This window comes from Sciurus vulgaris, assembly GCF_902686455.1.
Source record: "Sciurus vulgaris genome assembly, chromosome: 12".
Taxonomy (NCBI): Eukaryota; Metazoa; Chordata; class Mammalia; order Rodentia; family Sciuridae; genus Sciurus; species Sciurus vulgaris.
The window spans coordinates 66,573,808-66,601,574 of record NC_136473.1 but is presented as its reverse complement, the minus strand read 5'-3'; the positions used below and the strand labels follow the sequence as shown (position 1 = coordinate 66,601,574).

The following is a 27,767-nucleotide window of genomic DNA, read 5'->3' as shown; positions in this document are numbered from 1 at the left end:
AAGTGTCAAATGTCTATTTAAGTATTCTCATTTTTGCATGAGAATACTGAGGTGGAAATTCTTGTGTAATTTTTTTAAATAAACAATTTCTTAGGAAGCTTATTGGACATGTTTTAGTATCTCTTTCCCTTCCTTGTCTCCCTCCTTTTTTCTTTGTCTCTTTGCCTTGAACAGTTTAGTTAGTGTAAATTCTTTTGTGGATTACCTGCGAAGTGATAAGAATCAGAAGACAAGTAATCTGCATCAGATACTGCATCTAATTTGAGACTTGTTTCCATATCACATTGAAGGTGATTATATTGGATGACTTTCATATCTAATTGTTAAAAAGAGAAGAGAAAGTAAAACTTTATTAATCATTTCAAAATTTCTGGGAAACTTGGCCCAAGATCTAAAGTAAGAGACTTATTTAAAAAATCTGATCTATTCCTTTCTCAAAAGGATCCATCCCTTTCCCCAGTTTTCCATAGTAAAAAACAGTTTCCTCCCCCCCCCAACAGTTGTACATACTTGCATCTGTTATATATTGAAGAACGATTCTACACCAAAAACAATGTGCCAGAGTAGAGATGTTTATATTTTCAAATAAGTATTATATGACTAAAGTTAAATTAGACCATGACTTGGTATTTGTTATCATAAAGGAAAGTATACACTCCAGATATCAAGTGGTTAAAACAGCAAAGCTCAAAATGCATTTTTTTATTTATCTCAACTTTTGAACTTTAGTGTCTTATTAAATCATAGAGCTGCCATTTTGTTATTTTAATATAAATAAATGTGAACCAAAAATCCTCAGTAGTAATGCAGGAATGCTTAATATCCTGATATAACTTAACACAGATTACATATTTAAATAGACCATACAGTTAATTTTGAAAAAAAAAAAATAGACCGTACAGTTAATTTTGAAAATAGGTGGTGCAGCACCTATAAACTTCTTTTCCTAGAACTAGAGATTATACTGTATTGTCTTTTATTAAACTTTTTAGCTCATACTAAATTTTTGCAAAAGTTTTTCAGAATAGCACATTCAAGTGATAAAAATAGGTAAATAACTTTTTGTTTATTAATAAATTGTTTTAAAATATGCTCTTATAATTTTTCATTTAATTTAGAAAAATTGAACAAGGTTTTAAAATTGGATATGAGAATATTTGTTGATTTTCTTCTTTTCAACTTGGCAATAAAATTGAGGTGCTACTGTAAGGAAAGAAGTCCCTTGTTAGAAGGCTATGAAAAATTCGTATATAGATCAGATGTATTCTGTATGTTAATATTTCTATATATTGGCTATAAAATATTTAAGAAAAATCACTATGTGGAAATAATCTAAACTAACATGCCCACGTGCTAAAAGGTTTAGAAACCAAGTGTGTAACTCTACATGGGTGTTTTAAATAGTCTAGCTCTGTCACCTCTATCCTTATTACTTTACATTACAACCTTTAAATTTTTCTGACATCAATTAGATGAAGAATTGTGTGTCTAGTTCATCTTTCTACATTGTCTTTGGATTCTATAAGGAGAGGAAAGAGAAAGAACTGCAATCCTGTTCTACTACCTCTTCATTTATCTAAATATAACACTATTAGGATTTTCTTTTGGGAAACTAGAGTAATGTAGTAAAGAAATTATTTAGAAATAACTATGCAAAATAGTAGCCAATAATTCAAAGGTATTTTTCCCTTGTCTGAATATTTAGAATATTTCCCTTGTCTGAATATTGTCCATACTTAGTATAGTATACCATTGGTTATGGTTTTAAGCACTGAAATTTGAAAATCAAAAGTATTACTTGTTTAAGACTGGAAATAACTTAGAATTATTGTAGTTTAGCACTTTAGGGTGGCAGTTCAGAACATGAAATCTGAGTACTAACTTTTATTTTCAATATACCTAGAATTCTTCATGGCTCAAGAATTATTTCACTGATTCCAAAGTATGCCTTCAAAACTCTTCAGATGGAATAGATCAGACACTTACCTTCAGTACTGGGAGTCTAATATGATTCATTAAAAGGTTCTGGAAGGCTTGAGGGCAAGTCCAAATTCTTTAAAATAGTTTATCTTTTAAAACAGGTGGGTGAAGAAAGCGGTAAGTTTGGAAAACCTCTTTGGGGTTTTTAATCAATGTGTTAGGCATGTATGAATATACTTTATATTCAGTGGCCACCAACTAAACTAATCCTGCTATCTCTGCTGGTCTTAAGAGCACATGAGTACTGCAGTACTTTATTTTAAAGCTATTGGATTATGGTTTATAGATGACTAAAGATGTTCTGTGGAAATGTAAATGCAGAGAAGGTACAAGGTTGAAGTGTGAACAGAAACATGGACAAACTAAAAGCATGAATTTTATTGCCAAAGAGTTAAAGGAATTATAAAATCTGAGAAAATGCTTAATATGGGATCTTCAAGGAGCATACACACTTCTATAGAAAAGATAGTAGATCAAATAAATAAGCTGGTACTTTTGCATCCTTTGGATAACTTTTTTCCTTTTAATATGTATGTTTTTGTTTTATTATATATTTGTATTAATATGTGTATTGAAAGAGTCATAAATGAAATGGGAAAGTCTTCTTTTAAATCTCTTAATGACTATATGATACCATTGCTGTGCTTAGTATATTGTTTGTACCACATTCATTTCAAACATTTAAAAATTTAATATATGTATGTTTTAACATTTATAATGTTTTTAATATATACAAATATTTTATTTGTTTGTTTGTTTGGTGTGGTACTGGGTATTGAGTCCAGGACTGTGCACCTACTAGGCAAGCGCTCTACCACTGAGCTTTTTATTTTGCTGCAGATAGGGTCTTGCCAAGTTAGCCAGGCTGTCATCGAATTTGTGATCCTCCTATCCCAGCCTTCTGAGTAGTTGGGTTTATAGACATGTGCCAATGTGCCTGGCTTTGGGTCAGTTTTACAAGATATGGTCTTGCTATCTTGCCCAGGTTGGGCTCAGATTCCTGGTCTCAGAAATTCTCCTTCTTCAGCTTACCAGGTAACTGAAACTATAGGTGTGTGCCACCATACCAGACAACATTTGTAATTTCTTAAGGAAATATACTTACGTGTGGTTATATATGGCAAATCATCATTTTTAATTGAAATGAGAAGTAATTTTAGCTACTGTTGTCTTGCCTTAACGATCTTAATAAAATTTGTAAGTTAGTAAACATTTAGGTAGCATTGATTAAACACCCATTCTGAGAACTGTGCCAAAAATTGTTCCTTTCTCAAATTTATGTATTATGTATACATCGGTATGTTTGATATTTGTCTCTACTTTACGTGTGATAGGTATAGGGGCTGTTAAGCATTGTGCGTGAAGACTATTTGAGGTGAATTGGCAGTAAGGAAAAAATTTTGGAAATAGGAGAGAGGACTTATTCTGTGCTTACAAAAAGCTCTCTTATTCCTTCCCCAAGAAAACTGGAGTCTGAATTGTAGCCAGCGGGGTAGATGAATCTTTCTGACTACTGCAGCAGAGGTAGGCCTGGTAAATTTTTTCACCTGGTAAGATTTTCTGAAATTTTATTTACATATATTAATCAAGGGAACCTCTATACAGATTAAAAAGAATGGCATTTGAGGTGGGTGATAAGACATTTAGAATTGTGACTGGTACTTTAAAATGCCGAGTTCTAATGAATCTAATCAGAACTATGTAAATGGAAGATATAATTTAACTACTTATAATTTTAGATTCTTTAAAGAGTGTTTCTTAAGTTAGAGAGCTACTTTAATATTTTTCATCCAGTCTACTAAACATAATTTAGTGAGTTGGGATTTAGAACTTTTTATCTAGATGTGGGTGAACCTTTTTTATCTTATTTTACTTTTTTAAGCAAATTATGTCCAATATTGCTTGACCTCTTTCCCCCTCTGTAGCAGGAATATAACTTTCTGTTAAATGCTCTTTAGTTTTCAACTAAGCAAGGATATTTATTAGAGGAGTCAGCATAATTCCTTGTAATTTGAGTCCCTAGGTCATTACTGTCCAATAAGACTTTTTGTGTTGATGGAAGTATTTTGTTCACACCAATAGGTAATAGGTGGTCATTGAACATTTCATTTGGCTAATTATATGGAAGAATGAAATCTTTATTTTTACTTAATTTTAATTACTTTAAATTTTTAAAACTAGCTAATAGATCTATTACAACTATAAAGAGAACAGAACAGTTAGAGAATATATTTTAGTCTGATAAAAGGACAGTGGATTTTCATTTTTTTTTTTTATTTTTTTTTTCATTTTTTTTTTTAACTGTTATACAAAAGATAAATTGCTTTATAATTAAATGGTGTCCTGGATAACTGTTGTCTTTATAAGTAGGCTACTCTTAGTAACAAATAGTATCTGATTTTTTTTTTTTTTTTGTACCAGGGATTGAACTCAGGGCACTTAACCACTGAGGCACATCCCCAGCACATTTTATTTATTTGTTTGTTTGTTTGTTTATTTATTTATTTATTTTTGAGACAGGGTCTCACCAAGTTGCTTAGGGTCTCACCAAGTTGCTGAGGCTGGCTTTGAGCTTGCAGTCCTCCTGCCTCAGCCTCTGGAGCTGCTGGGATTAGCATCTGAATTTTAACATTACTGTCTGACCTTTTTATAATTAATACACAAACTTCAGATCTTATTACTATTCTCTAAGAGAGTAGGTTTATGATGCATCGGAAAGGATATATTGAGCACTGCTGGAGCAACAAATGCCAGACACCATTCAAGATATGATTTGCATTCATATCTGCGGGCTCACTTATTTAGCAGGCTTTCTGAGGAAATGCTTTTAATTGTAGAAAGGGTTCTACAGTTGTCTTCCATGCTATTCCAGTATACTGTGGACATACTGCCAGATCAACTGTAGGTTGCTGATTTGGGGGAGAAAATAGAAAACAAAGAGCACAATGAGTGTTATTAGCACAGCCAGTTTAAAATGATGAGGTGTTAACCACATTTGTATAAATAACAGTTTTTCTAACCCCTGAATCATTATCCTGCATTCTTAATGCACTTGGTTCATAAACATCAAAGCATGAACACCAAATTTGTATGGGGTCAGGACCAACTGGGGCCCACAATGGAGAGACAGCTGAGAGCTGTGTGCATGTGTGCGTGGGTGGCCTTGCAGCTGTTGATTCACCCTCCGGCTACTAGACAGTTGCCTCTTTGCTCCTGCAGAACCAGACTTCAATCTTAGGTAAAAATGTTTCTCCGCCCTTGGAAGGACATAAACAATGAGTTGACATCAGTTCTGAAAACATCAAGGAGGCAGCCAGACACAGCAGTTACCCTAAAATACTAAGCAGTACCAAGCATAACATAGGGCTGTTTCTGACACAATAATATTTGTCTTTGTACAATAACACTGGATTCTCTTAAGTGTATTATAAATATAAAAGCCTATTGTTCACAAAGTTCAGTGTGATTTTATCCTCTACAAATGGCATCAATGCAAGGAATAACTTGATTGCATGAGTAATGACTGCCATATCTTGGTTCTCACTAGACTCTCAGTACACTCTTTAACAATAAATGAAATTATAATTACATTTTAAGAAATACCAGTATTCGTTGTTACATGAGGACATAATTTTGGAATCAACTGAGTTCAGAGGTCAGTTTGAACTCTTATAAGCTATGTGTCCTATCACAAATCTCTTGAACTCTTTGAAGCTGGCATGTAAATCTGGTGTCACAGTATGGGTTTCTAATGTAAGGATGCCTGTCTGGCATGGTACCTGATGTGTAGCAGGCCTTCAAGAAGTGTTCTCTATTTTGCATTTGGAGGTTTAGGTGCTGTGCTTCTAGATGTGACATTCTTTTCTCCTATATGTAATTATAAATGTTTCTTTTCTAGATAAAGGGGTTCCCCCCACCAATAATATACTGGAAACTTACTGACATATATTGGAAACTTACTGAGGTCTAGGAATGTTTCTGGATACCCTCTTCAGAAAATATTCTGATTACATACAGTGCTATGTGAACAGTATTGTAGAATTTTTCTTAATCATCAGAAATCTTAAACATCCTTGCAAGTAATTTGAGGACATTTACGTAAACTTTGCAACTTCAACTTTTCTGCTGTCAATTAAATGTCACTGAAAACATGAGAATGCACATGTCAGTGATATGCTAAGTAAATATAAACATTATGGATAGTCTTAAGTAAAATGCTTAGGTGTCCAAAATATATTAAATGAATATAGAATATGTAGTATGTTTTTTAGGAATATGGTTTTAAGCCAGGCTGGTGGTGCATACCTGTAATCCCAGCTACTCTGGTGGCTGAGGCCAGAAGATTATAGGCAATTTAGCAAGATTCAAAATAAAAAGGGGTAGGGATATATCTTAGTGATAGAACACTTTGCCTGACATGGACAAGGCCCAAAGTCCAGTCTTCAGTACCACAGCAAAGAAGAATAAAATTTTAATAGTCTGAAAAGTCTCACATTGAGTAAAATAATCCTGACATTTATTTACGAGATTCTAAATCATGATTTTTTGCCTACTTCTTGATTTACTGTAGTGAATCTTTATGTATGATTTTACCTTCTGCAATTTCAGTTGCCCATGGACACGTGGTCTGAAAATATTATGTGGAAAATTTCAGAAATAAAAAGTTCCTATGTTTTAAGTTGTATGCCATTCTGAGTAGCATGATAAGTTGTTGGACAGTCCTGCCTGATATGAATCATCCCTTTGTCCAGCATGTCCACACTGTGTACACTGTTCATCCATTAATAGCCATCTTGTGTATCAGATTTGACTGTTGTGATATTGCAGTACTTATAGTCAAAACCCTTATTTAATAATAATAATAATTTGTTTAATAATAGCCCCAAAGAGCAGTGGTGTTGGCAGTTGAGAAATATCAAAGAGAAGCTATAAAGTGTTTTCTTTAAATGAAAAGGTGAAAGTTCTTGAGTTAATAACAGAAAAAAAATACTGAGTTTGCTAAGATCCGCAGTATAGTAAAATATTTTGAGAGCAATCACATTCACACAGTATTCCAGTATGTTGTTATTCTGTATTATTATTAATATCTGTGCCTAATTTATAAATTAAACTTCATCATAAGTGTATATGGACATACTGTATATACAGGGTTTTATACTATCCACAGTTTTAGGGGCCTACTCTTATTTTTTAAATGTTCTAAAATTTTACATCTTATCCAGATATGACAGAAATGGACCTACTGATAATACTGGAGTGGTGTTCAACTGTTTTTTGTCTATTGGAAATCTGCTGTGTATTGCTATTCCTCTTTTTAATACTAAGATAAAATATATTGTCTATGCCCTATATTTGTTAATGGAATTAAATGACTTTTAACTTGCAAGTGACTGATTTTTTACTCTTATGAATTTAGATATCACATTCTGCTTTATAAGTAAGAAGTAGATTTTAGCTTAAAAAGTTATTTTCTAGGAGGTAACAGATAACTAGAACTGTGATTAAGAATACCCTATTGCTATGGATCTAGGATGTTTTCTAAAAACACCAACTTTACAATATTTATTGGAACTTGTAATTTTTATGTGCACTAACAATAGAAAATATTCTTGAAGTAGAAGTGTTAAGTATATAACAGTTTTTTAAAAGGATATCACAGCGAACAAGTACTAGGTGATTGTTTAATAAGCTGTGATGAAAATACTAAGCATGTTTGTTTTCTTGAAATGTATATAAGACATACCACTGCTCTCCTCTAGGTGGCATGATCTAGGCTATCATTGAAACAACTGATTTGATATGTTTTTTTTGTTTTTGTTTTTGTTTTTTCCCACTGCAAATTAGTAGCCAGTTTTTAAACAATTGGTATAATTGTGTCATGGATCAGTTAATACAACTGGTCAGATAACCGGATTGATGTTAGGACAATTTGTTTTAATGACCTGAATTGACTTAAAATTATAAATCAAAGACCTTAAAGAAACAATTAAACCCAAATCATTTTTCTATGATTCTGGAGTCATTTGGTGTCACACTGACACTCCCATTTTTAAAATTTATTCCTTTAGTTTGTGTCAATATCTTACCATTTGCTAGGAATTATAAAGATGCTTTTGCACCCAAAAGAACATGTATAGATATAACTGAAATAATATAAAGAGGAACCACAAATGGTAGAAATCTTGATCATAAAAAAATTTCTTCAAGTTAACAGGAAGCACAACCCTTTCAATTATTGAGAAGTTGACTTTCCAGGTGTCCCTGATTTTGTGAAGACAGTTACTGTTTATTAAACAGGAAAGATCAACATGTAAAAAGTCAGTATTATGTTATCTGTCAGCACATAATACTTCTTGTTTTTATATTGGAACTAAAATAGAAAGGGGCAAAATACCTTCTACCTTTGAGATTCTTTATCCCTTGTTTGTTTTCCAAAATTCAAAAGTTCATTTCTCAGGCTCTCTACAGAATACATGAAATAGTTGTTTATCCCCAATCATCATCATATTTATCCTCTTCTTCCTTTCTGCATGACAGATTGGCTTTCGTAGGACTCAAAAGAATCTTGACCAAGTACCTCTTGGAGACTTCATTTTTGTGGTGGTACAGGTTATTAATCAGTGTTAAAATTGTACAAGTAAGCAATTTCAAAATGCAACTATGGTAAGACTTTTAGAATCTGCTACATGGGCAAAGCAAAAAGTCAGAAGTTTATCAGATGTCAGATAAACTTTCAGGAATAGCTACCCCCCAATTTATATGGGATCAGAGCAAAAAGAGGGACACATATTGGGTGGGTTGATGGTTTCACGCAGGATGGTAGATTAAGAACAACCATTGGGAGGGGATATCCCTTTGGATCGAGAAGAGTTTATGACTTAATGGGGTCTGTGTCACCAGTGATATCTATGTACTACACAATTTCAAGGTTGGAATTTGGACAAGGAAATATATAAAATACAGTATCACCATTGTATTCAGAAAAAGGGTGAGAGCCTAACTGATCTCTTCTTATAGATTCAGGTATTAAAGTGGCTTCATATTATAGTGACTCCCTGGGACTTTCTTGTTTTACCCCTGTTTTAATGTATTTATGAAAGGCATCCTCTTCATTCCTATAAGTGCTTATGTTTGTGTTGTTATTCTGGTTATAAGAACTTTGTTTTCGAACTTTCTTTTCTAAGAAATAAAATAATCATCAACATTTGTGATCAAGAGTGTCAAATTTTACAACATTGTCCATATAGCTGTGCTTTTAACTTATTAACAAACTTTCACTATTTAGAAATACTTATTTACTAGTTTTTCCTTCTACCATAAAAATTATATTAGGGTTTTCTTTTCTATGCAATTACTATTGCCTCTTATTTTTTGCATTTTATTATTTTTTTACACTTTATTATTTCAGACCAAAGAAGCAGAAAGGCAAAGTTGATTGATATATGGGTTTGCTAGTGGAAATTTACACATTTTGGAATTGGGCACAATTTATGAAGCTCACTGAGTGATGACAGAAAAATTCATCTAAAGATTGTGCATCTTTAAAAAAACATTTCTATTTTATGTTAGTCATACTTAATTATGAAAATGCATCCCCCCCCCCCATCATATGCCTTAGTTTTTCCTTCCTTTTACTTTTACTTTTTTGAAATACTTCTTTTTCCCCCTCCTCCCCTGCAACCCAGTTCTGGATTCTTGCTTTGTGAGTGATCCATGAACTGTGAGATGGTGGTAAGTGAGTCAGGAGTAGAGATTCTGTAAGAACAAGTGTCAAACACTGCCGTAATCTGGAAAGAAATTCTGTTGATGGCTTCCTTTGTCAGCATTAGCATTCTATTAAATATATGACCATATTCTTGTGCCGTCTCAACTATTCCCATATATTTGCTTATTTTTATCAGTCACTAAGGGCTGTTTTAGTGCATGGATTTACCAGGGGCCAGAAACTAAAGGCTGCCATTAATTTCAGAGTATCTTGGAAATGACAGGCAGGCTGCTGACAATCCACCTCCTAAAGTAAGACTTTCCTCTTGCTGGAATTCTCACAGATTACTGAAAATGCAGAGATATGAGTGATGGAAAGGCACAAGTAGTAATCAGTTAATCATAACTCCAGAGGATGAGATGAGGTTTCCACAGCTGATCACTGAAGTGTGATGCATTTATCTCTTTAAAGTCTCTCATCCTACTAACACGCTCTGCTTTTACCTCTCCCTGCCTCTTGAATGTGTCCTTTATCTTTTACCACTTCTGATCTCTCTAAGCCCTTCTTCCATATTGCCCTTTGGCTATTGTTTCCTCCTATGTCTTTATCACCTCTCACTTAGATTAACCCATAGATAAAAAATAAAAATAGAAACTGGATTACTTTTCATGGGGAAATCACTAACCTTTCCATTTCATTTTTCTAAGGTAAAAGTAACCTACATTTTTCTAAGGTAAAAGTAACCTAAATTTTCTTGTAGATAATCATTATTATTTCATAAACTTGTTAATAAAAAATGTTTGCAGGTCATGAAAAAAAAATGGATTCCAAACATTGATTTTGAATGTGGAATCAAAGATAAAATTACAAGTAAGACTGTAAAGACTTCCCAGTGTATTTTCCATGTTAAAGGATTATTTTGCACTTATCAAGTGTTACTATTTGAAGAAAAATGGGATCTATTATAGGAATTCCATATATTTGTCCTCCCCCTTCTGGTTTTTATGCTGAAAACCATTGAGAAAAGCTTTTAAAACTTACAAATGAAGTTATCCTTCGATGAGAGTTAATAGATCAGATGCTCTTGCATGACTCATAGGGGTAAAACTGCAGGGCAGGAAGGAGTAGTTTTGTTTTGTTTAGCCTCTTGTAGGACTTGTACGTAACTGAAATGAGTAGGCCCATTGCTGAGTAGTGAAGGGCTACTGGCTGAATAGCTGCACCCTCTACCTCTGATGTGGAAATGAAAAAAATGAATTTTCGGGCTTTAAGTAGTAAGAGAGTGTTGAATGCTTAACTGCACTTTGGTAGTCATTTAGCTTTCTATTTACCAAGTGTGTTTTCTTATTCTTTCCTTCTATAGCAACTGGGTACAAAACACAATAATATATATATGACATACATGATAAATAATGATCATGTGCCCAAAGAAACTGCTAGGAGGAATAACCATGAAGCAAATTCCTATTGGGGTCTTTCCTGGCTTTTTCATTCTATTTATTTTTGATAGAGTGGAGGCCAAATGTATTTTACTGCATATTCCCTGATGGTTGAAGAAAGACTAGGATAAGATAATGGTAGATAACCTTTAATGAGCACATGCTAAGTCCCAGGTAGTTTTATAGTACTTTCTCTACCTTGTGTAATTCAATCCTCATATGAGTCATCTTATGTGGTGCATACTCTGTAAATACCTACAGTGCACAGGTGAAGAAGCTAACAGTATTCTGACCAGGATTACAAAGCCAGAAAAGGACAGGAATTTGAACCCAAGAAATTTTGTCTCTGGAGCCTACCCTTTTGACCACTGTGCTGTCCTGCCTTCTTGAGGTAGTTAAGACAGTGTGTATAGTTTACTCTTTTATCATAAAAATTGTAGAGTTCCTAGCATGCTGAATCTTAGAATGTTTGGTGAATGTTTTGCTTTTTGAATAAAGAGATGAAAAGGCCTTGAGTTATTTAATAGGTGAAAGGATTCATCTATTTATGATAACCAGGGAGACAGCTCTTACAGTCATGCCTGTTCTACTCCAAAGGAACTGCTTGCTCACTTAGGAGACAGAGGGTCTCTTCCTGTCCTGCTGTACTGGGGACACCATGCCCATTCCCCTCATCAGAAGATTTTACCACTCCCTTTCTATCTTACTCTCCTGGGCTTTGGGGAAATTAAAGCAGCCTCTTATAAATAGGTCAGAGGTCTTAGGACTAGGGGGTGTTAAGTAAGCAATATGTGTTCAACAAACAGCATTATAAACCAAGTGTGAATGTTTATGTTTGGAAGGGGGTGGTTGCCAGAATTTATGTCTTACGTTGTTTTGCAGAAGTATAGATGAGCTTTTGAGGCTCTACCCACACAGATCTCAACCTGTGAAAAACGGGTGCAGTCAAGTCAGTGCTCACTGACTTGAGGGGAAGCTGAACCCACATCCTTGACAGAATATCTTGACAGCTAACTCAGGAAACCAGCCATACTCCAAAGTGACATTGTATTCAGCAGCTCTTATTTGTAGTTCCTGCTGTATGTTCTATAATTGCCCCAGCTATAAGAATCTTCACTTTTTGTCCTCTGTATAGCTAATTACTGTGGTTCTTAAACTGAACTTAAAGGAATGACTTCACTTGATGAAATGGCTTCATAGTACTAGCCTCCATGTACAAGGGAGTTTTCTGCATAATTTTCAGTCTTTAAAGCAATGATGAGAATTATGATTCTCTAAAAGGGCAAGAGAGTGCGCTCTACCTACCTTCCAGACCTTTGTGTGTGTGTGTGTGTGCGCACGCGCTGGGAATTGAACTCAGGGCCTTGTGCATGGGAGGCAAGCACTCTACTAATTGAGCTATATCCCCAGTCCCTCCCAGACTTTTTGACCATAAAATTTGTCAAAATATTCTGAGACCAGGATTTCTTTAAAATATGTAATGGACATAGACAGTGGATCCTGTCTGCAAAATACAGCTCTACCACTTACTGTGTTTTTAAATTTTTTTGTTTTGTTTTTTGTTTGGTACTGAGGATTGAATCCAGGAGCAATTTACCACTGGGCTACATCCCCAATCCTTCTATTACTTATTTTGAGACAGGGTATGTTGCCAAAGCTTGCTATCTTCCTGCCTTCAGCCTCCTGAGTCACTGGGATTACAGGTGTGCATCACTGTGCCTGGCTTACTGTGATATCAAACAACATCTAACTTCTCTGTGCCTCAGTCTCCTCATCTACAAAATGTGGCTAATAATATCTCACATTACTGTGTTAGCTGTTATTGCTATTATTCAGCCCTATAAAGACTGATATAGGGCTCCATACACATCAAAAGTTTAAATTCCCAAAGTTTTAAATCACAAGCTTTCTAAAACATTTGAACTAGGGAATATCTGGACTAGGGAGTAATCTAGAGGTCTTGAAATTGGGGGAGAACTCAACAGTTTCCAGTTTAAATCATCTGTCTAGTCAGTATGGCCACAGAGTCATGCTAAAATTAAAATGTTGACTTTGAGCAACTAAAGGTAAAAAGGGAAAATTGAACAGTGGCAAGAATTATGCTTGTATTCATTAATTTGAACTAGGTTGAAGTAGAAAATGTCAAGTTATGAGTAGTGTAAAACAGTAGACATCAAACGCTTAAAATTCCAGTTTCCTGGATGTAAACCGTGGAAAGAATGAAGTTGGTTGATAGTGTCTAGTCTAGGAAGGAGAAAAGAAAGCCATACAAGAAATGGTTTAAGGCAGCAAATTAAGAAGATGATCATCCGTTCAAAATAGTGAAACAAACATAAAAATCCCTTAGGTAAAAAAACATGATGGATCTCTCTTTCCCAACCAGTTCACAATTAAATGAAGGATTAGATTGTAAACAACAAACTAAATATTTTTAAAGGCTTCGGAATAACCTGTTATGGAATCCAGAAAATTAAAGGGTAGGTCAGGAATCAGATTGGAAGGCATGTTTTCAGGGCTAGCCTAGCCTCAGTGTACTGGTTCTTCCTTGCATGAGTGTGTTTGTGTGTGTGTGTGTGTGTGCGCGTGTGTGAGTGTGTGTGCGCGCGCGCGAGAGCACAGGATGCAGAAGAGAAGACTCAATTCCAGAGCCAGCGATTCAATCTGGGAGACTGCGAGTGAACCACATTAAGTAATAACCGAATGCTTGATAGATGTCCTTCAATAGACATATCCAAAAATGCCTACAGACAGTAAATACCGTAAATCACTGTTGTCAAGGCGCACACTCCCTCCCTCCCTTCCCAACAACGGTCGGTCCTCATTTCCACACCCCCCTCACGGTTCGAGAGAGCTCGTGGTCTAAGTAACGAGAGGACTTCTGACTGTAATCCTAGCACGTCACTTTGTTGAAGGCAAACACGTGGTTCAGAGAGAACTTATAAATCTCTCCTCCCGGCAAGATCGTGATGTTATCTGCTGGCAGCAGAAGGTTTGCTCCGAGCGGAGCTCCAGAAGCTCCCGACCAGAGAAAGAGGGGACTGGAGGGAGACAGAGCGAGCCAGGGAACAGAGCAAGGGCGCAAATGAAAGAAGAGGAGAAGAGGGATGGAGAACAGTATAACGGTCTAGAGAGTCATTCTGGGATAAACTGAGGAGCGGGCCGGCTGGAGAAAGTAGGAGAAAGAAAGGGTGCATTTCAGGGCAGCAAGTGCCTATCCTTAGCGAGAAAGTCCAAGTGGGATAGAAGCCAGGAGCAGTTGGGAAAGGGTGGGAGTCCAAGGGAACCCCTACGCAACTCCCTTAGGAATAAAGCTCCGCAGCCAGCGCGTCCCTGGAGCTGCTGTTGCAGTCCGTAGCGGGTGAAAGCGACCGGGGCGGCTGATCGTCAGTTGCCGGGTTGGCCTTTGGAGCGAGAGGAGAAGGAGGAGCAGAAGGAGGGAGCAGGAGGCTGGACGCGTTTGCAGGCGGCGGCGGCGGCGGCGGCGGCGCGGCAGCGGCAGCAGCAACGTGGAGTAACCCAACCGGTCGGCGCGCACGGGCCCGGGTGTAGGCCACAGCGCGCCGCTCCGGGAGCAGGAATCTTGCCGCCTCGGCAGCCTCTGCTTCCCCTGCGGTACCGCAGCGAATCCCCAGCGCGGTGCCAAGCGCATCTGCCTCCCCGCTGCGCTCCAGGATCGCCCGCAGCGCGCGCACGCACACGCGCGCGCCCTCAGACACACCACATACACATACACACACGCACGCACGCACACACATACACACACACACACACACACGCACACACGTGCGCTCCTCTGCTCCGGAGCTGCTGCTGCTCCTGGTCTCAGAGCCGCAGTGGAAGGCACGAGCGAATTTCTCCTTTAAATATATAAATTACAGCCCGGGTCAGCATCGGCGGCCCCCTCACAACGCTCCCGGCGCCCCTCCCGTCAGTTCGCCAGCTGCCAGCCCCGGGACCTTTTCATCTCTTCCCTTTTGGCTGGAGGAGCCGAGTTCAGATCCGCCACTCGGCACCCGGGACTGACACACTGAACTCCATTTCCTCCTCTTAAATTTATTTCTGCTTAATAGCCACTCGATTCTTTTTTTCCCCCCTCATCTCGTCGCTCCAAGAAAACTTTTTCTTATTCCGTAAAGTCAGGGTTCCATTGCCCATCCCATATTAATATTTCCACTTTGGAACAACTTGCATTTTCTTTTTTTAAGGAATTCAGACAAGATACATTTTTCTACTCAGCATTGACTCGATTGTTTGCAAAAGTTTCGTATTAAAAACAAACAAACAATTCTACCCAATCTATGCTTTGAGAATTATTGGCCTCTATTTCTTTTCTTTTTTTTTTTTTCTTTCTTTCTTACTTAACAAAACAAAACAAAACAAAACACTTTTTTTTTCCACCTTTTTTAAAAAATGCACTACTGTGTGCTGAGCGCTTTTCTGATCCTGCATCTGGTCACGGTCGCGCTCAGCCTGTCTACCTGCAGCACACTCGATATGGACCAGTTCATGCGCAAGAGGATCGAGGCGATCCGCGGGCAGATCCTGAGCAAGCTGAAGCTCACCAGCCCTCCAGAAGACTATCCTGAGCCGGAGGAGGTCCCCCCGGAGGTGATTTCCATCTACAACAGTACTAGGGACTTGCTCCAGGAGAAAGCGAGCCGAAGGGCGGCCGCCTGCGAGCGCGAGAGAAGCGACGAGGAGTACTACGCCAAGGAGGTTTACAAAATAGACATGCCGCCCTTCTTCCCCTCGGAAAGTAAGTACTGTTCTTCGCTTCCATCCCCAAGGCTTAGCGCTGGCCCGAGCTCTCAGAGCTCTGCGGATCGCCCTTCCCTCTTTGGGTTCGGGGTTGCTCTTTTCCGGTTCTATCCTTCGCCCCATTCACCTCCCATCCAGTCGGGTGCTTGAGACCCTCAGGCTTTAAAACGTTCACTGTCAGTGTAGTTTTCCTCCATCTCTCCCTGCCCCCAACGCCTCAGTCCTTTTTAAGGCGTTATTCTGCTTTGGTCTTTCCTGACATCCTCAACTCGGCCACCAGTTAGGAATCAACTTTCCTCTGTCAAACTATTGGCGTTCCCCGGGGCAGAGTTGAACTCGGGGCATCTCGGTAGGCTTGTTTTCTTTGCCCCATTGGCGTGGGGAGCGCCAAACTGGTACACGAAGGGTTAAAAAAAAAAAAAAAAAAAAAAAAAAAAGTGGCTCCAACCTAGCTTCTCCGGAAGGCGCCCCCTTTCCGTGCCGACCTATCAGCTGGCTCCCCGGAGCCGCCTCTATTGTCTCTCACTCCCCTGAAAATGTCAGCATCGCCAAAACAAAACCCGATCTGGAGACCCCACGAAAAACCCTTCAGTACTTGATGTATCATCTATTGCAAGCGCTAGGTGTTTACATTCCCCGAGGCAAACCCTTGTAATCTTGTCCCCCTTTGACTTCACCTGCAAGGGTAGAAAGAACAACTTCGTTTCTGACGGTTTTTAAGAAGGTTTTACTTCACGTTGTTTTTCAGAATTCTCCAAACGTGCCTTCTTAAAATCACCGTGTAGCAGGTCATTTTTCTTGGGGTTTATCGTTGATCTTTTTAAACCTTGAACTGTTACTCCTGCCCTTTCATAAGTTTTCTGCAGTGACTTTGGTGCATTCCTAAATCTAAGATAGAAAAGACAGCTAATTTTAAAATATAATAATAATAATAATGCATTATTATTATTATTATTATTTGGCTTCCCCGAGAGCAGTGTCCTCAAAACTGGCTGGCACACAGTAGCACTGGGAGTGAAATGATTTATTGTGGCCTTCTTTGGGAAGGAGAGTAGTATAGAATTATTTCAGAGTTCTTTTTAAAAAAAGAGCAACAACAGCAGCAGCAGACAGTGATACCTGAAAGGGTTAAATACCAGGAAGAAGAACTAGAAGAAAAAAGTGAAAACGCTTCAGCATTTGTGTATTCCAAATCCCAAGTCATAAACTTTTCATTGGTTGCCCATTTATCTCCTCCCCTTTCCATGCCCTATATACTTGCTGGCTGCCTTTGGGAAGTCTCCTGTCTTGCCTAAGTAGATAATACAGCCATCTTGGTAATTTTATCCCCGAAGTTCTAATTACTGGGTGGTGCTTTTCTTTTTTAATATTTATTTTTAGTTCAACAAGTTGCAGCCATGTGACTTGCCATGTCTTGTATTGATGGCCTTGGAATGTCTGCCCATATGTCTAACCCCAGTCTTTGTGGACACCTTTCTTTTGCAACAGTTGTCTTTTTTTTCTTGTTCAATGGCAGAAGAGATGCAGGGGATCCTGGCAAGCGGGATAATTTTATTATTGTAATTATGGCACTGTCCACAACATCAGTGACAAAATACACTCCACCCTGGTTATTCCCCTTGGGAAACAAAACTCTCTATGTGGGGTGGAGCCAAGGAGATATTAGGAAAGAAAGTTCATTGTAATTAGTCCAAAACCATTGAGACTGAGCAAGGAGTTGAGTCAGTTTGCTCTCTCTAGCATATGCACTGGTTCTACTGGTATTTGGGCTGACAAGCAAATGTTATGTAGGACCTGGATAACTCATCCTTCAGTGTGTAAATGCAAAAGCTCAAATGAATTGCCAGGACTTTTATAACACTGAGAGGAGGTCTAATCTAACCATTCTTTAGATGTGGAAAGAGCAAGTTACCCAAGAGGGCTTTAATTCTGAGTTCTCTCAAGCATACTTAAGTCTGACAGATAAAGATGAGCTGAGACAGTCCAATTCAGGATCATGGTCATCCACAAGTTGGAAAAATTCCTGGATTATTAGGAGGATTTCAGAATATGGCATCCAAGACCTGTGTGTGGATTCTTCTTTCCATTCTGTCCTCAGCTTCCAGACAAATTAAAACCTCTGATGAGATCAGGATAAAAAAATAGACTATCAGTTTTCAATAAACAAATACAGGCTGTACGAAGCCTGTGTACCCTATGGAAGTTTAGGAGCAGAAAGCCATATTAATAGCAGATTTGATACTACTGTGCAAGAACTGTGGATAATTTTATAGAAAGTAGGTTAACTGATTTTCCAGCACTTTCTAGTTATTCTGGAATATAGTGAACTCTTCCAAAAAATAAAAGGAAGAAAAGAAAAAAAATTACTCCACCATATTTTTTTTAAAGCAAGTTAAAAGTACAGCATTGGCTTTCATACCAACTTTCCCTCTTCAAGACTTTCCTGCCTAACTTTTAACTTGCCTGTCACTGAATTGCTGCAGGGAGGGTGTGCGCCTGTCATTTCTTGCAGTGGATCCGGCGAGGGTCACAAGCCCCAGAGATGAAGGCATGGGAAAGATCACTGGTTCATTTTTTACCACCAACTTATTAGTGTTCAGGGAGTGACTTCAGCTCAAGTATTACAAATATGCTCTAATTATACTCAATGAGCTATATATCACTACAGATTGCTGATAGCCCTTTGTGGGACATTTTATGAAGTTCAGACTAAATATTTTTAGCAATGTGGAGATTTAAAAGTAAAAATATAAGAGATATTGTATATGCCCTCAGGCATATTTTGTCTTAAATATTATCCTTGGCTAAGTGTACTATATAAATACAGTAAATATGAATAGAACTGGTCAGGTGCCAAGCGCCTAGTATGAATTTTAGTCAAGAATGTATTTATGGGATATAAATAATACTGTGTCAACATTTAAAGAAGAGGTCTGATTAGTTTTGAATTTATTCATATTGATCTTTTCACATGCTGTTAGTTTAAGGCTCAAAGTGGAGTTAGGCTAAGGTTTACCGATAGTTTGCCCTGTGGGAATTAAGTGAACTTTGAATAGTTTGACAATCCATTTGAAGTCAATTCAAAAGACACTGCACAAAGTCTTAGAAATTTAGAGAGTGACTGTTGAATAAAAGAAGGATCTGTAGAGGCTTGGACATTCAGAAAGAAAAAAAAAAAAGGAAGAGGCAAAAAGGTTTCAGTTTCTTTCCTATTTTCATTGTAACAAATCAGGTAATATTCCAACTATGCTGATTTTGTACCTTACTCTCCTCCCTCTCCACCCACACCATCTCTGTTGGGATAGTTGGCAATGTCTGGAGACATTTTTGGTTGTCATGATTAGGGGTGGAGTAGTGCTACTGGTATTCATTGGGTAAAAGCCTGGAATGTTTCTAACCTTCCTATAAAGCACAGGACAGCCCCCTTCCTCCATATATCAAAGAATTATCTGGCCCCAAATGTCAATAATGCCCATGATGAGGAGCCCTGGTACCCTGGTATTTATCTTGGGCTACTGAATTCTGTTAGTAGTACCATTTTAAAAGTAATAACAAAAGTAAAATATGACAATCAGAAGGTTATCTTAATTAAATGGAATATGAATTAGACCATTTTGTATGGTATATTCTTGATATTGTGATCTTACAGCACCTACATTAGAGACATCAACATCTCCCATTCACTTAGTCAAGAAATGGTGTTGACCCCTTCATAAGTAGCCTCAGTCACCAGCAGTGTGATGTTAGTCAGAACACAGGAAAAAAGAAGCGAGGAATAATCTTAGATTTTCCTTTCAAGTAAAATAAGCTGTTTGTGTTAATGAAGGGTGAAGTCTCCAACTTCGGGAACCGGAGAAAATGAATAATCCTCTTTGGTTATTCTATCATACTTAGATAAACTAAAATATACAGCCTAAAAAATCACAGTGAGATTTCCTTTGTAATTGTTTCACACAAATGCTAAACATTTAAAGCAATCTCCTTTTCTATTTCCCCTGTAATTTTCCTAGTGAAATTTTGGAATGTAAAATGAATACCAATGACACTATGGTTTTGTGGAATGTGACTTAGTCTTCTCTTCATGAATATATTTTTCTATATACAAATTGCTGATCTGTTGGCCAACTGCCCAATGAAGGGAAATATTAGCTATTGCTAGACTACAGTAGTATATTTGGTTTATGTAGTATTTTTGTTTTATTTTATTTTTTAAAGTTCTCTCATTGTGTTTGTGTGGGGGCGTATGAGAAACACACACACACACACAGAAAGAGAGAGAGAGAGAGAGAGGAGAGATGAGGAGAGAGAGAGAGAGAGAATCACAGACATAAAACTCTTTGACTTCCAGGAGAATTATTATATACACGAGACCAAACTTTAATTCCTCCCTTTTTATTGCATCATTGCTTGTACTAACTCTGGTGCCTAATTGTGGTTCCATTTAAGTTAGGCCACATTCTCCTCTTTCAGGATTTCCTCTTTTTTACTTTTCAGAGTAGGAAAAAAACCCTCAAAAATATATAGTTTTTAACTGAAGCAGTTAATCTTTGTTGCCAAGCCAGGTCAGTCAACCTCATACCTCTCCTGAGGAGACCCTGTGGAATAGAGGCTGGGCTTCAGAGAAGTTTGAGGGGTATGTGGGGACCCCTTGATGCTCAGAAGGAACCCTGGAATCCTTTGTGTCTTCACAGCGACCCCTGTGTTTCTACCCAGGAGCTTCACTTTTTTAAATTACAATTTCTCCCTGGTGAAAAGACGCTGACGTAACCTAGTCACAGCATCTTCCATATAAAGATATGAAAGAATGACAGATCATTTTTCCTAGAGGAAACGGGGATGTGAGAAAAAGGCTAATGACTCACTGTTGAACCCACATCAAATCTGGGTTAGAACTGAGGAGGTCACTGACTCGTAGGCCTTTGCCCAGAGATTACAACACACTTCAGGCTGCAATTTTAGAAGGTTCCGGAAGACAGAGTGGAGGAACCTAGCCCTGAAGAGGTGTGCAGGTCACCACTGGGGTGTGACTCTGGCCTGACTTCTTCCCCACTCCCACTCCCACCCTTCTTTTGGAGGTTCAGAAGGAAGGTGAGCAGCAAGCAAGAGACTGTGCTGAAGTTAGCCCTTGCAGCTCTCTTGATGGAGCATTTCCCGTCCTGAGGGGATCCTGCAGAGAGCATGTGGATCTGCCAGATGTGCTTTCCCTGCTTAGGCAGCCCTTCTGCTTTAGGGTGTATTCCACTTTGTGATTCTGAACAGCTTCTCGGCCCTGGCCGAGATAAACAAATGTTTCCATTGTCATTTTGAAAACATTTGGTGTCCTTTTGGTATTTCTAGTGCCCTTTAAATAAAAATGGTTTCTAACCTAGGAATTCAATGTTCTCCAGTATTTAATCTTAAGTTTGATAATATATTAGGGATCCTTTGATGGGTTTGTTTAGACTCTTGTCATTTTTTTTTTTTTTTAGAAGAAATCTGCATCATGCTCCAACCACCTGTTGTTTTTGTTCCTCATTATTTTTTTTTTTTTTTTTTTTCCTTTTCTAACCTCTGTTATCCAGAAATGGGTGTTTGACTACATTGCACTCCACCCACACCTTGCTGCCTGGATTGTCTGGGTGGCCTTAACTCTGTATAGGGCTCACTCCTAACCTCTTCCTCCCAACCTGTGAATTGCCTTCTTGCCCTTCACTCTGACGTAGATGGGAGTCTACTGCACACACATCATCCTGTTCCACACTCTGCTGAGTCTGTGGGAGACAGCAGCTGCTCCACTTCAGCCATAGTTTCTTCACTGAGTCACCTGCTTCCTGGAGTCGTAGAGGATTAACAATGATGTATATGAGGAAGCACCTGGTGCAGCAGCGTTGGACATGTAGCAGGGCTGTGCAGGGCTGTGCAGGGCAGTTATTATTCACTGAGTTGCAAACACCATTGACTTTAAGATGCACTGCTCTTTTATGTGCCACTGAGAAAGAAGTATCACTCCAGTTAACTCTAAGGTGCCACTGATTATAAAAGAAAATCTAGATTTTAGAGATATTAAAATGTGATTAAAAAAAAAAAAAATGGCACCCTGGGAACCACTTCCACTCCAGACTTCTTCCATCCCCTTTTTACTTTGTAAGTTCCAATCAGTGGATCCAATTCCCTTGCTCACTCAGATTGTCCCTTAGGTGACCTTTGCCACTTAAGGACAGGACACATAGAATGGCAGGGCTGGTCATCTGTATGAGAAAGCCTTGAGAGTTTAGGCCTTCTTAGGTTCTGCTTTCTTAGATGGCATCCAAGACCTTTCAAGGTCTGGCGCTGCCTTGGCTCAGCCCCTTCTCTTACTAAATTCTTGCATGAAAAATATGCTCCCACTACATCACCCTCTTCGTTTTACTGAAGTTGGCCATTTATTTTTATGCTCCTGGGCCTTCGTTGGTACTGTCTCTTCCACTGGGAGATCTCTCTTTTATTTCTTCTTCTTTTTTTTGCATTACTGGGATTGAACTCAGGGGTGCTCTACCACTGAGTTACAGCCCATCCTTTATTTATTTATTTATTTATTTAAAGACAGAGTCTCACAAAGTTGCCCAGGCAGTCCTTGAACTTGGGCTCTTCCTCCCTTGACTTCCCAAGTAGCTGGGAGTATAGGCGTGTGCCATTGTGCTCAGCTGAGATCTCTTTTATCACCTTTAAAAGCCCTTCCAGATCTAGTAAGATGCCACCTCCTTAAGAGGCCTTCTTTGGTTTCCTAGTCATGTTGAATTAGCTCCCCACTGCACTGTCATTTTCTTGAGGTTTAGCTCTATCTCTGCCTCTTTTCTTTTATTCTTTGTAATTTCTCACTGTGCTCTGGGCTGTCTTCTTTATTAATTTGTAAATGTTCTCGGAATATGAACAGACCATCTAATTTCTCTGCACTCTTACAGAACCTACCATAGGGTATTTTTCAATTCATATTCAACAGAGGAAGAAGCACTAAGATTGAACCACCAGAGGATCTGAGCTCAAAGGGTTTGGACCAGGTGATATGGAGATGAAATCCACTCACCTTCACTTTCAGGGAAGATGTAACTGATGGGTATCAAGGGCCTAAAGACAGCACCAGGCTTCTCATGATCTTACATTTCCTGTTGCCCATTTTTCAGACCATAATGAAAATGATGGTTTGGATGATGATGGTGAAAGCTAACCTTTATTGGTACTTACTCTGTAAGCAGAGATTTAAATACTTTATATGTATGTACTAGTTTCTTCATCCTCACAAGCATCCCTTTGAGGTTAACACTGATACTTTCCCTTCAACATCTGAGGATATGGGAATTGCTGTTTCTAGCAGTGATGTGTGATAGAAATATGGCTCTAAGTCACCATAGATAACAGAACCCAGAAAATGGAGAACATGACTTCTCTTGACCTCTTGAAAAACAATGCAGTGCATCTGGGAGAGAATAGCGACTCTCCTAGCAAGAATTACATTTACAGGAGTTGGGTTCTTTTTTTTTTTTTTTTTTTTTTCTCACCTCTAACACATTCAGCTTTTATTTCTGCACTTGATTGATCCAAAAATTGGTGATTTATCAAGTCCCTGGTTTTGATCTTTCACTGTAACCTTGTTTTTTCCGCATACCTTTTTTGGTCAGATTTGATTGATAGGACATTCCTCTAATCTCTTTTAGAGAATTATTTTGGGGAAAGCAGGATGGTACCATACAATGATCATGGGGTTTGAAGCTGGATAGATCCAATAAGTAAAGGAAGAAGAACAAACAGAAGGGAACTGCATCAAAGGAATCTCAGAGGTTAAAAGGGAAGCATCAAAGAGAAGAAGTCCTGTTCCAGGCTGGGTGTGGTGGTACACACCTTTGATCTTAGCCATTGGGAGGCTGAGGCAGGAGGATCACAAATTTGATATCAATCTGGACATGTTAGTGAGACCCTGTCTCAAAATGAAATTTTAAAAAAGGCTGGAGATGTAGTCCAATGTTAGAGTGCTTGCTTAGGATGTGCATGGCCCTGGATTCACTCTTCAGTACAAAAAAAAAAGTTCTATCCTAGTCTTTAACAATTGTTAAAAGTGGTCCTGTTTTGGTTACAGATTGGCTCTCCTCCTTGCGAGTTATCAGAACCAACTCATTGACATTTAAGTCTCTTCCTATGGAGTTCTGGTCTGGGCTCTGCCTTTGTTGGCATAGTAGCTGGATTGCAGGCTCTTCCCTTCACCTGGCCTCAGTTTCTTTGCTTGTGAAGATGGCACCGTCAAGCCTTGGTGAAGAGGTGTGTGAGGAAGCACCTAGTGCAACTGCTCCTGGCCCTGCCAGTCCCACCCCTCCTCATAGGTACCCTATCTTCCTTCCTCCTCTGGGAGAGTCTCTGTTGAGGAAGCAGCCTGGACGTTTGGAACCAAGACTGAGCTTGGTTTGGCAGCTGTGATTAGACTCAGGTAGACCTCATTTCACCTCCCAACCTAGCATTATTCACAGCAGTTTCTGAGCTGTCAGGTGAAGAGGGCCTTAGCAATGGAGTGACATTAGGGAGTAGAAGTCTCAAAGAGGAAGCTGCTTGAGGGGAAGTGGAGGGACTGTTCAGGAAAGGATTTGTGAAGGAGCAATGAAAACCTGGGTGCTGGAATCAGAGAGAAAAGCCACCCTAAAACCTCAGAACATTGTTGACAGTGCAAGGTATTCTTAGTGAGTTAGCATCTGGCTTTGCTGGGGGAACCCAGGAGCACCACTTCACTGGTGTGAGAAAGCATTGCTGTCTGACAGGAGTTGAATTGCCTGGATTTTGTGTCCTCTAAAGAAGGGAAAGCCTTATGATGCTGAGAAAGAGATCCTCTGAGGGCTGGGACCCTTCCTCTGTTCTCTCAAACGAGGCCTTGGATTTGTTATGCCTGATAAGTAAGAAATGTTGGCTTAAATGTTCCTTTAACCACAGCGGCTGAAAAACAGAAGGCAAATGGAAAATGCTTTCTGGATGTTGTGAAGCCCAAACTCTGAAAATAGTTTGAACACATTTCCAAGCCTCCATGGGCAGCTGTTTTCTTTCACACTAGCATATTCCACACTTCTCTGTTCCCTAGGAGAGTGTCCTTGTTGCCTCAGGACTTCCTGGGCCCTTATGTGTTGGTAACAGGGAGGTAGGTTGTTCCCAAAGAAGAGATACTGTGTTTCTGAAAGAAAAATTATAGAGCAGCTATTTGAGTAAAGGAGTTGCTTTTTTGGAGTTGTTGTTTGTTTCAGGAAATGCTATAGCATCTTTCTGGTTTCATGAAAGCAAAAGAAAGATGCAGTGACTTAAACCTTGGCTTTGGCCATCTGGCGTTCCCTATTACACCCTGACAAATACCACATCTGTCTTGACAAGTTAGTTCACAGATAACCACTCATTCATGACTTTAGGCCATTCTAACAATCTTTCTTACCTCATCTTGTGAACAGGAATGCTGAGAAGGACACTGAAAGGACCGCAGGTCCACTGACCTTTGCAAATTTATCAGAAAGAAAGATCATTGTAATTTTTATTGTATTTTAAGAGCACTGAAATCTTTACTGTTGCCAGAGTTTAAATGGGAATATTCTGGGAAGTATAATTTTTAAATTTTGGATTCATTTCAGTGTTGGTCATTTCAATCCTTCTTAGAACAAGTTTATCAGAGATTATTCTGTCTACACCAGATGTAGCAGTAACTTTATCATGTGGGGGATTCTTTCTCATATGGTCATTTGTTTCTTTCTATTGGCTTAATCTCTTTTTCACTTCTGCCTTGACGTCTTCATCTAGTATTAAGACTTCCGTTGTTAAATGGGTTGGCTGTAGTCATGAACTAAGGCCTGAATCGCCAGTGTTTCACCTACTAAACTTGTGTTTCCTTCTCTGTGGAATGAGGTGACCAGTGCTCATTTGTCTTGGAGAGAGGTGTATTTCAGAATTCCACTGTCAGAAAATATCACCATCAATGATGAAATTATGCATTAGAGTCACGTCAAATGTCATTCATTCTTTGTCATAAGTACTCCGATTCTAAGAGAGGGTCTCAAGCGAAGCTGACCCCACATCATTGTATATTTGGAATGGTTTCCCCTTTCTCAGTAATACTTGCTGGAAATTCTCTAAAAAGAGTTTAGTATCAGGAGGAAAGATGGTATCCATGTTTAGAATTGTCAAAATCAAAAGAGAGATGCACTATGTTTGTTGGAGGGGTTGGGAGGACTGGCGCAGGAACTAATTTGACATAAAATTTATTGGAGTACTTTTAAATTAATTGAAGCATTTTAAAGGAATTTTCAATTCTGAGACAGGACCTCACTAAATTGCTGAGGCTGGCCTTGAACTTGTGATCCTCCTGCCTCAGCCTCCTGAGTAGCTGGGATTATAGGAGTACACCACCACAGCTGGCTGCATTGAAGCACTTTTAATTTTGCTTAAGATATTACAGCAAGAATGGCTTTATTTCTAGCTTATAGACATTTTCACATTACGTAAAACTATTGCTTACTCAGAACGTCCCTTATGAGGAAATATTTTTTCCTTGACTCACCTAGTTGGATTGTTTTGAGGTAAAATGAAATTTTGTAAAAGCCTGTCTAATCTGTAAGTCCTAAAGACCTGGACCAGTGGTTCTCAAATTTACTATGCAAAAAATCACCCATGGTGCTTATTATAAATGCAAATTCCTAAGCCTTTGTCTTCCACACATCTGCAAATAACTATTCAGTAGTTTTAAGTTAGGCTCCAGAAACCTGGATCTTGACAAGCAGGCCAGGTGATTCTCCCTCAAGTGATTCAGAAACACACTCTGGAAACATTGTAGTTTTGTTGTTTTAATTCAGAGCTGTATGTCCTCACAGGCAAAACTGAACCCTGACACTTGCAGTTCACATCAGAGTCATTTAGTTATTTTGTAAATCGTCCATATAAAATTTTAATTCTAGGACTCCTTCTGTTTTAGGACTTGTATAACCCACATTCCCCCATTTTAATTATGAGTGCCCAAGGTTTCTAAAAAGTGTCTCTAAGACTATAAATGTCTCAGAGTTTATAGTGTTTTACACTTTACAAACCATTTCATATATATCTAGAGCTTCACTGATTAAAAAAGAATTGTATCCATACCACAGTACTTCTTCAGTCATATAGATGATTGAAAATTGATAATTTAAAAACTAAGCACTGCTTTCTGAAGCCTGAGGTCTGAGTAGTCACTATTTTCATCTTTATGTCTTCATCTAATTCATGATCTTAATTACTAAGGCTCTGCTTGAAAATAAAACAGAAAAAAGAAAAGAAAGGAAGAACTTTAAGACTATAATTTCATAGCAGAATGCGAGTAAACGAAAGGTGCATATTTAAGTCCTGCATGCAGGAAATTGTAAATGATAATAATTACATCACTTTGTTCCTACAGACACCTGTGACCTGGGTGACCTTGGGCAGTGTCAGGGATCTGAATCCCATGGGCAGAACTGTCCCTCTTTTGTTCTACAACATACACTGGCCTGAAGAAGGTGCTGTTTCCCAGGAAAAGGATTGAAATCCCCCCAAGAAATGCATAGGGTCATAGTTGAGAAAAGTATTGCTAACTAAGCGACTCACTCTGCATATGCTGCTTTCCTTTGGTTATACTCTTGAGGATTTTTATTTAAGATAACTTTCAGCATCTTTTTTTAACGACCAGATATGAATGAGAAATCTTTCTTGTGACAAACAGTTTATACCCAGTGTAGCTTCCTGTCTTTGCTGACTGGTTATTTGAGGGAATGTTCTCCCTATCAAACTGTGGAGAAAGCTCTAAAAATAAACAGCATGGTTGCTTCTTGGTAGGAACATATGGGAACAGATGTAAGCTGGAAACAGCATATGGTGGCATCACAGTAGCAGAATGTGTTTGTAGC

At 38.5% G+C, this 27,767-nt stretch overlaps 1 protein-coding gene across 3 annotated transcripts in view; it reads left to right on the top strand.

Moving 5' to 3' along the window:
* The first annotated feature begins 14,019 nt into the window (after positions 1-14,019).
* The window catches only part of TGFB2 (transforming growth factor beta 2), an 85,749-nt gene continuing 72,001 nt past the window's right edge, over positions 14,020-27,767 (top strand). The window contains exon 1 of one of the 3 annotated variants that reach the window (XM_079108119.1): positions 14,020-15,880. In XM_079108119.1, coding sequence (XP_078964245.1) covers positions 15,535-15,880 — 346 coding nt within the window. In that variant the 5' untranslated portion in view covers positions 14,020-15,534. The remainder of the gene's footprint in view (positions 15,881-27,767) is intronic. The other 2 variants (XM_079108117.1, XM_079108118.1) reach the window with 2 other exon arrangements.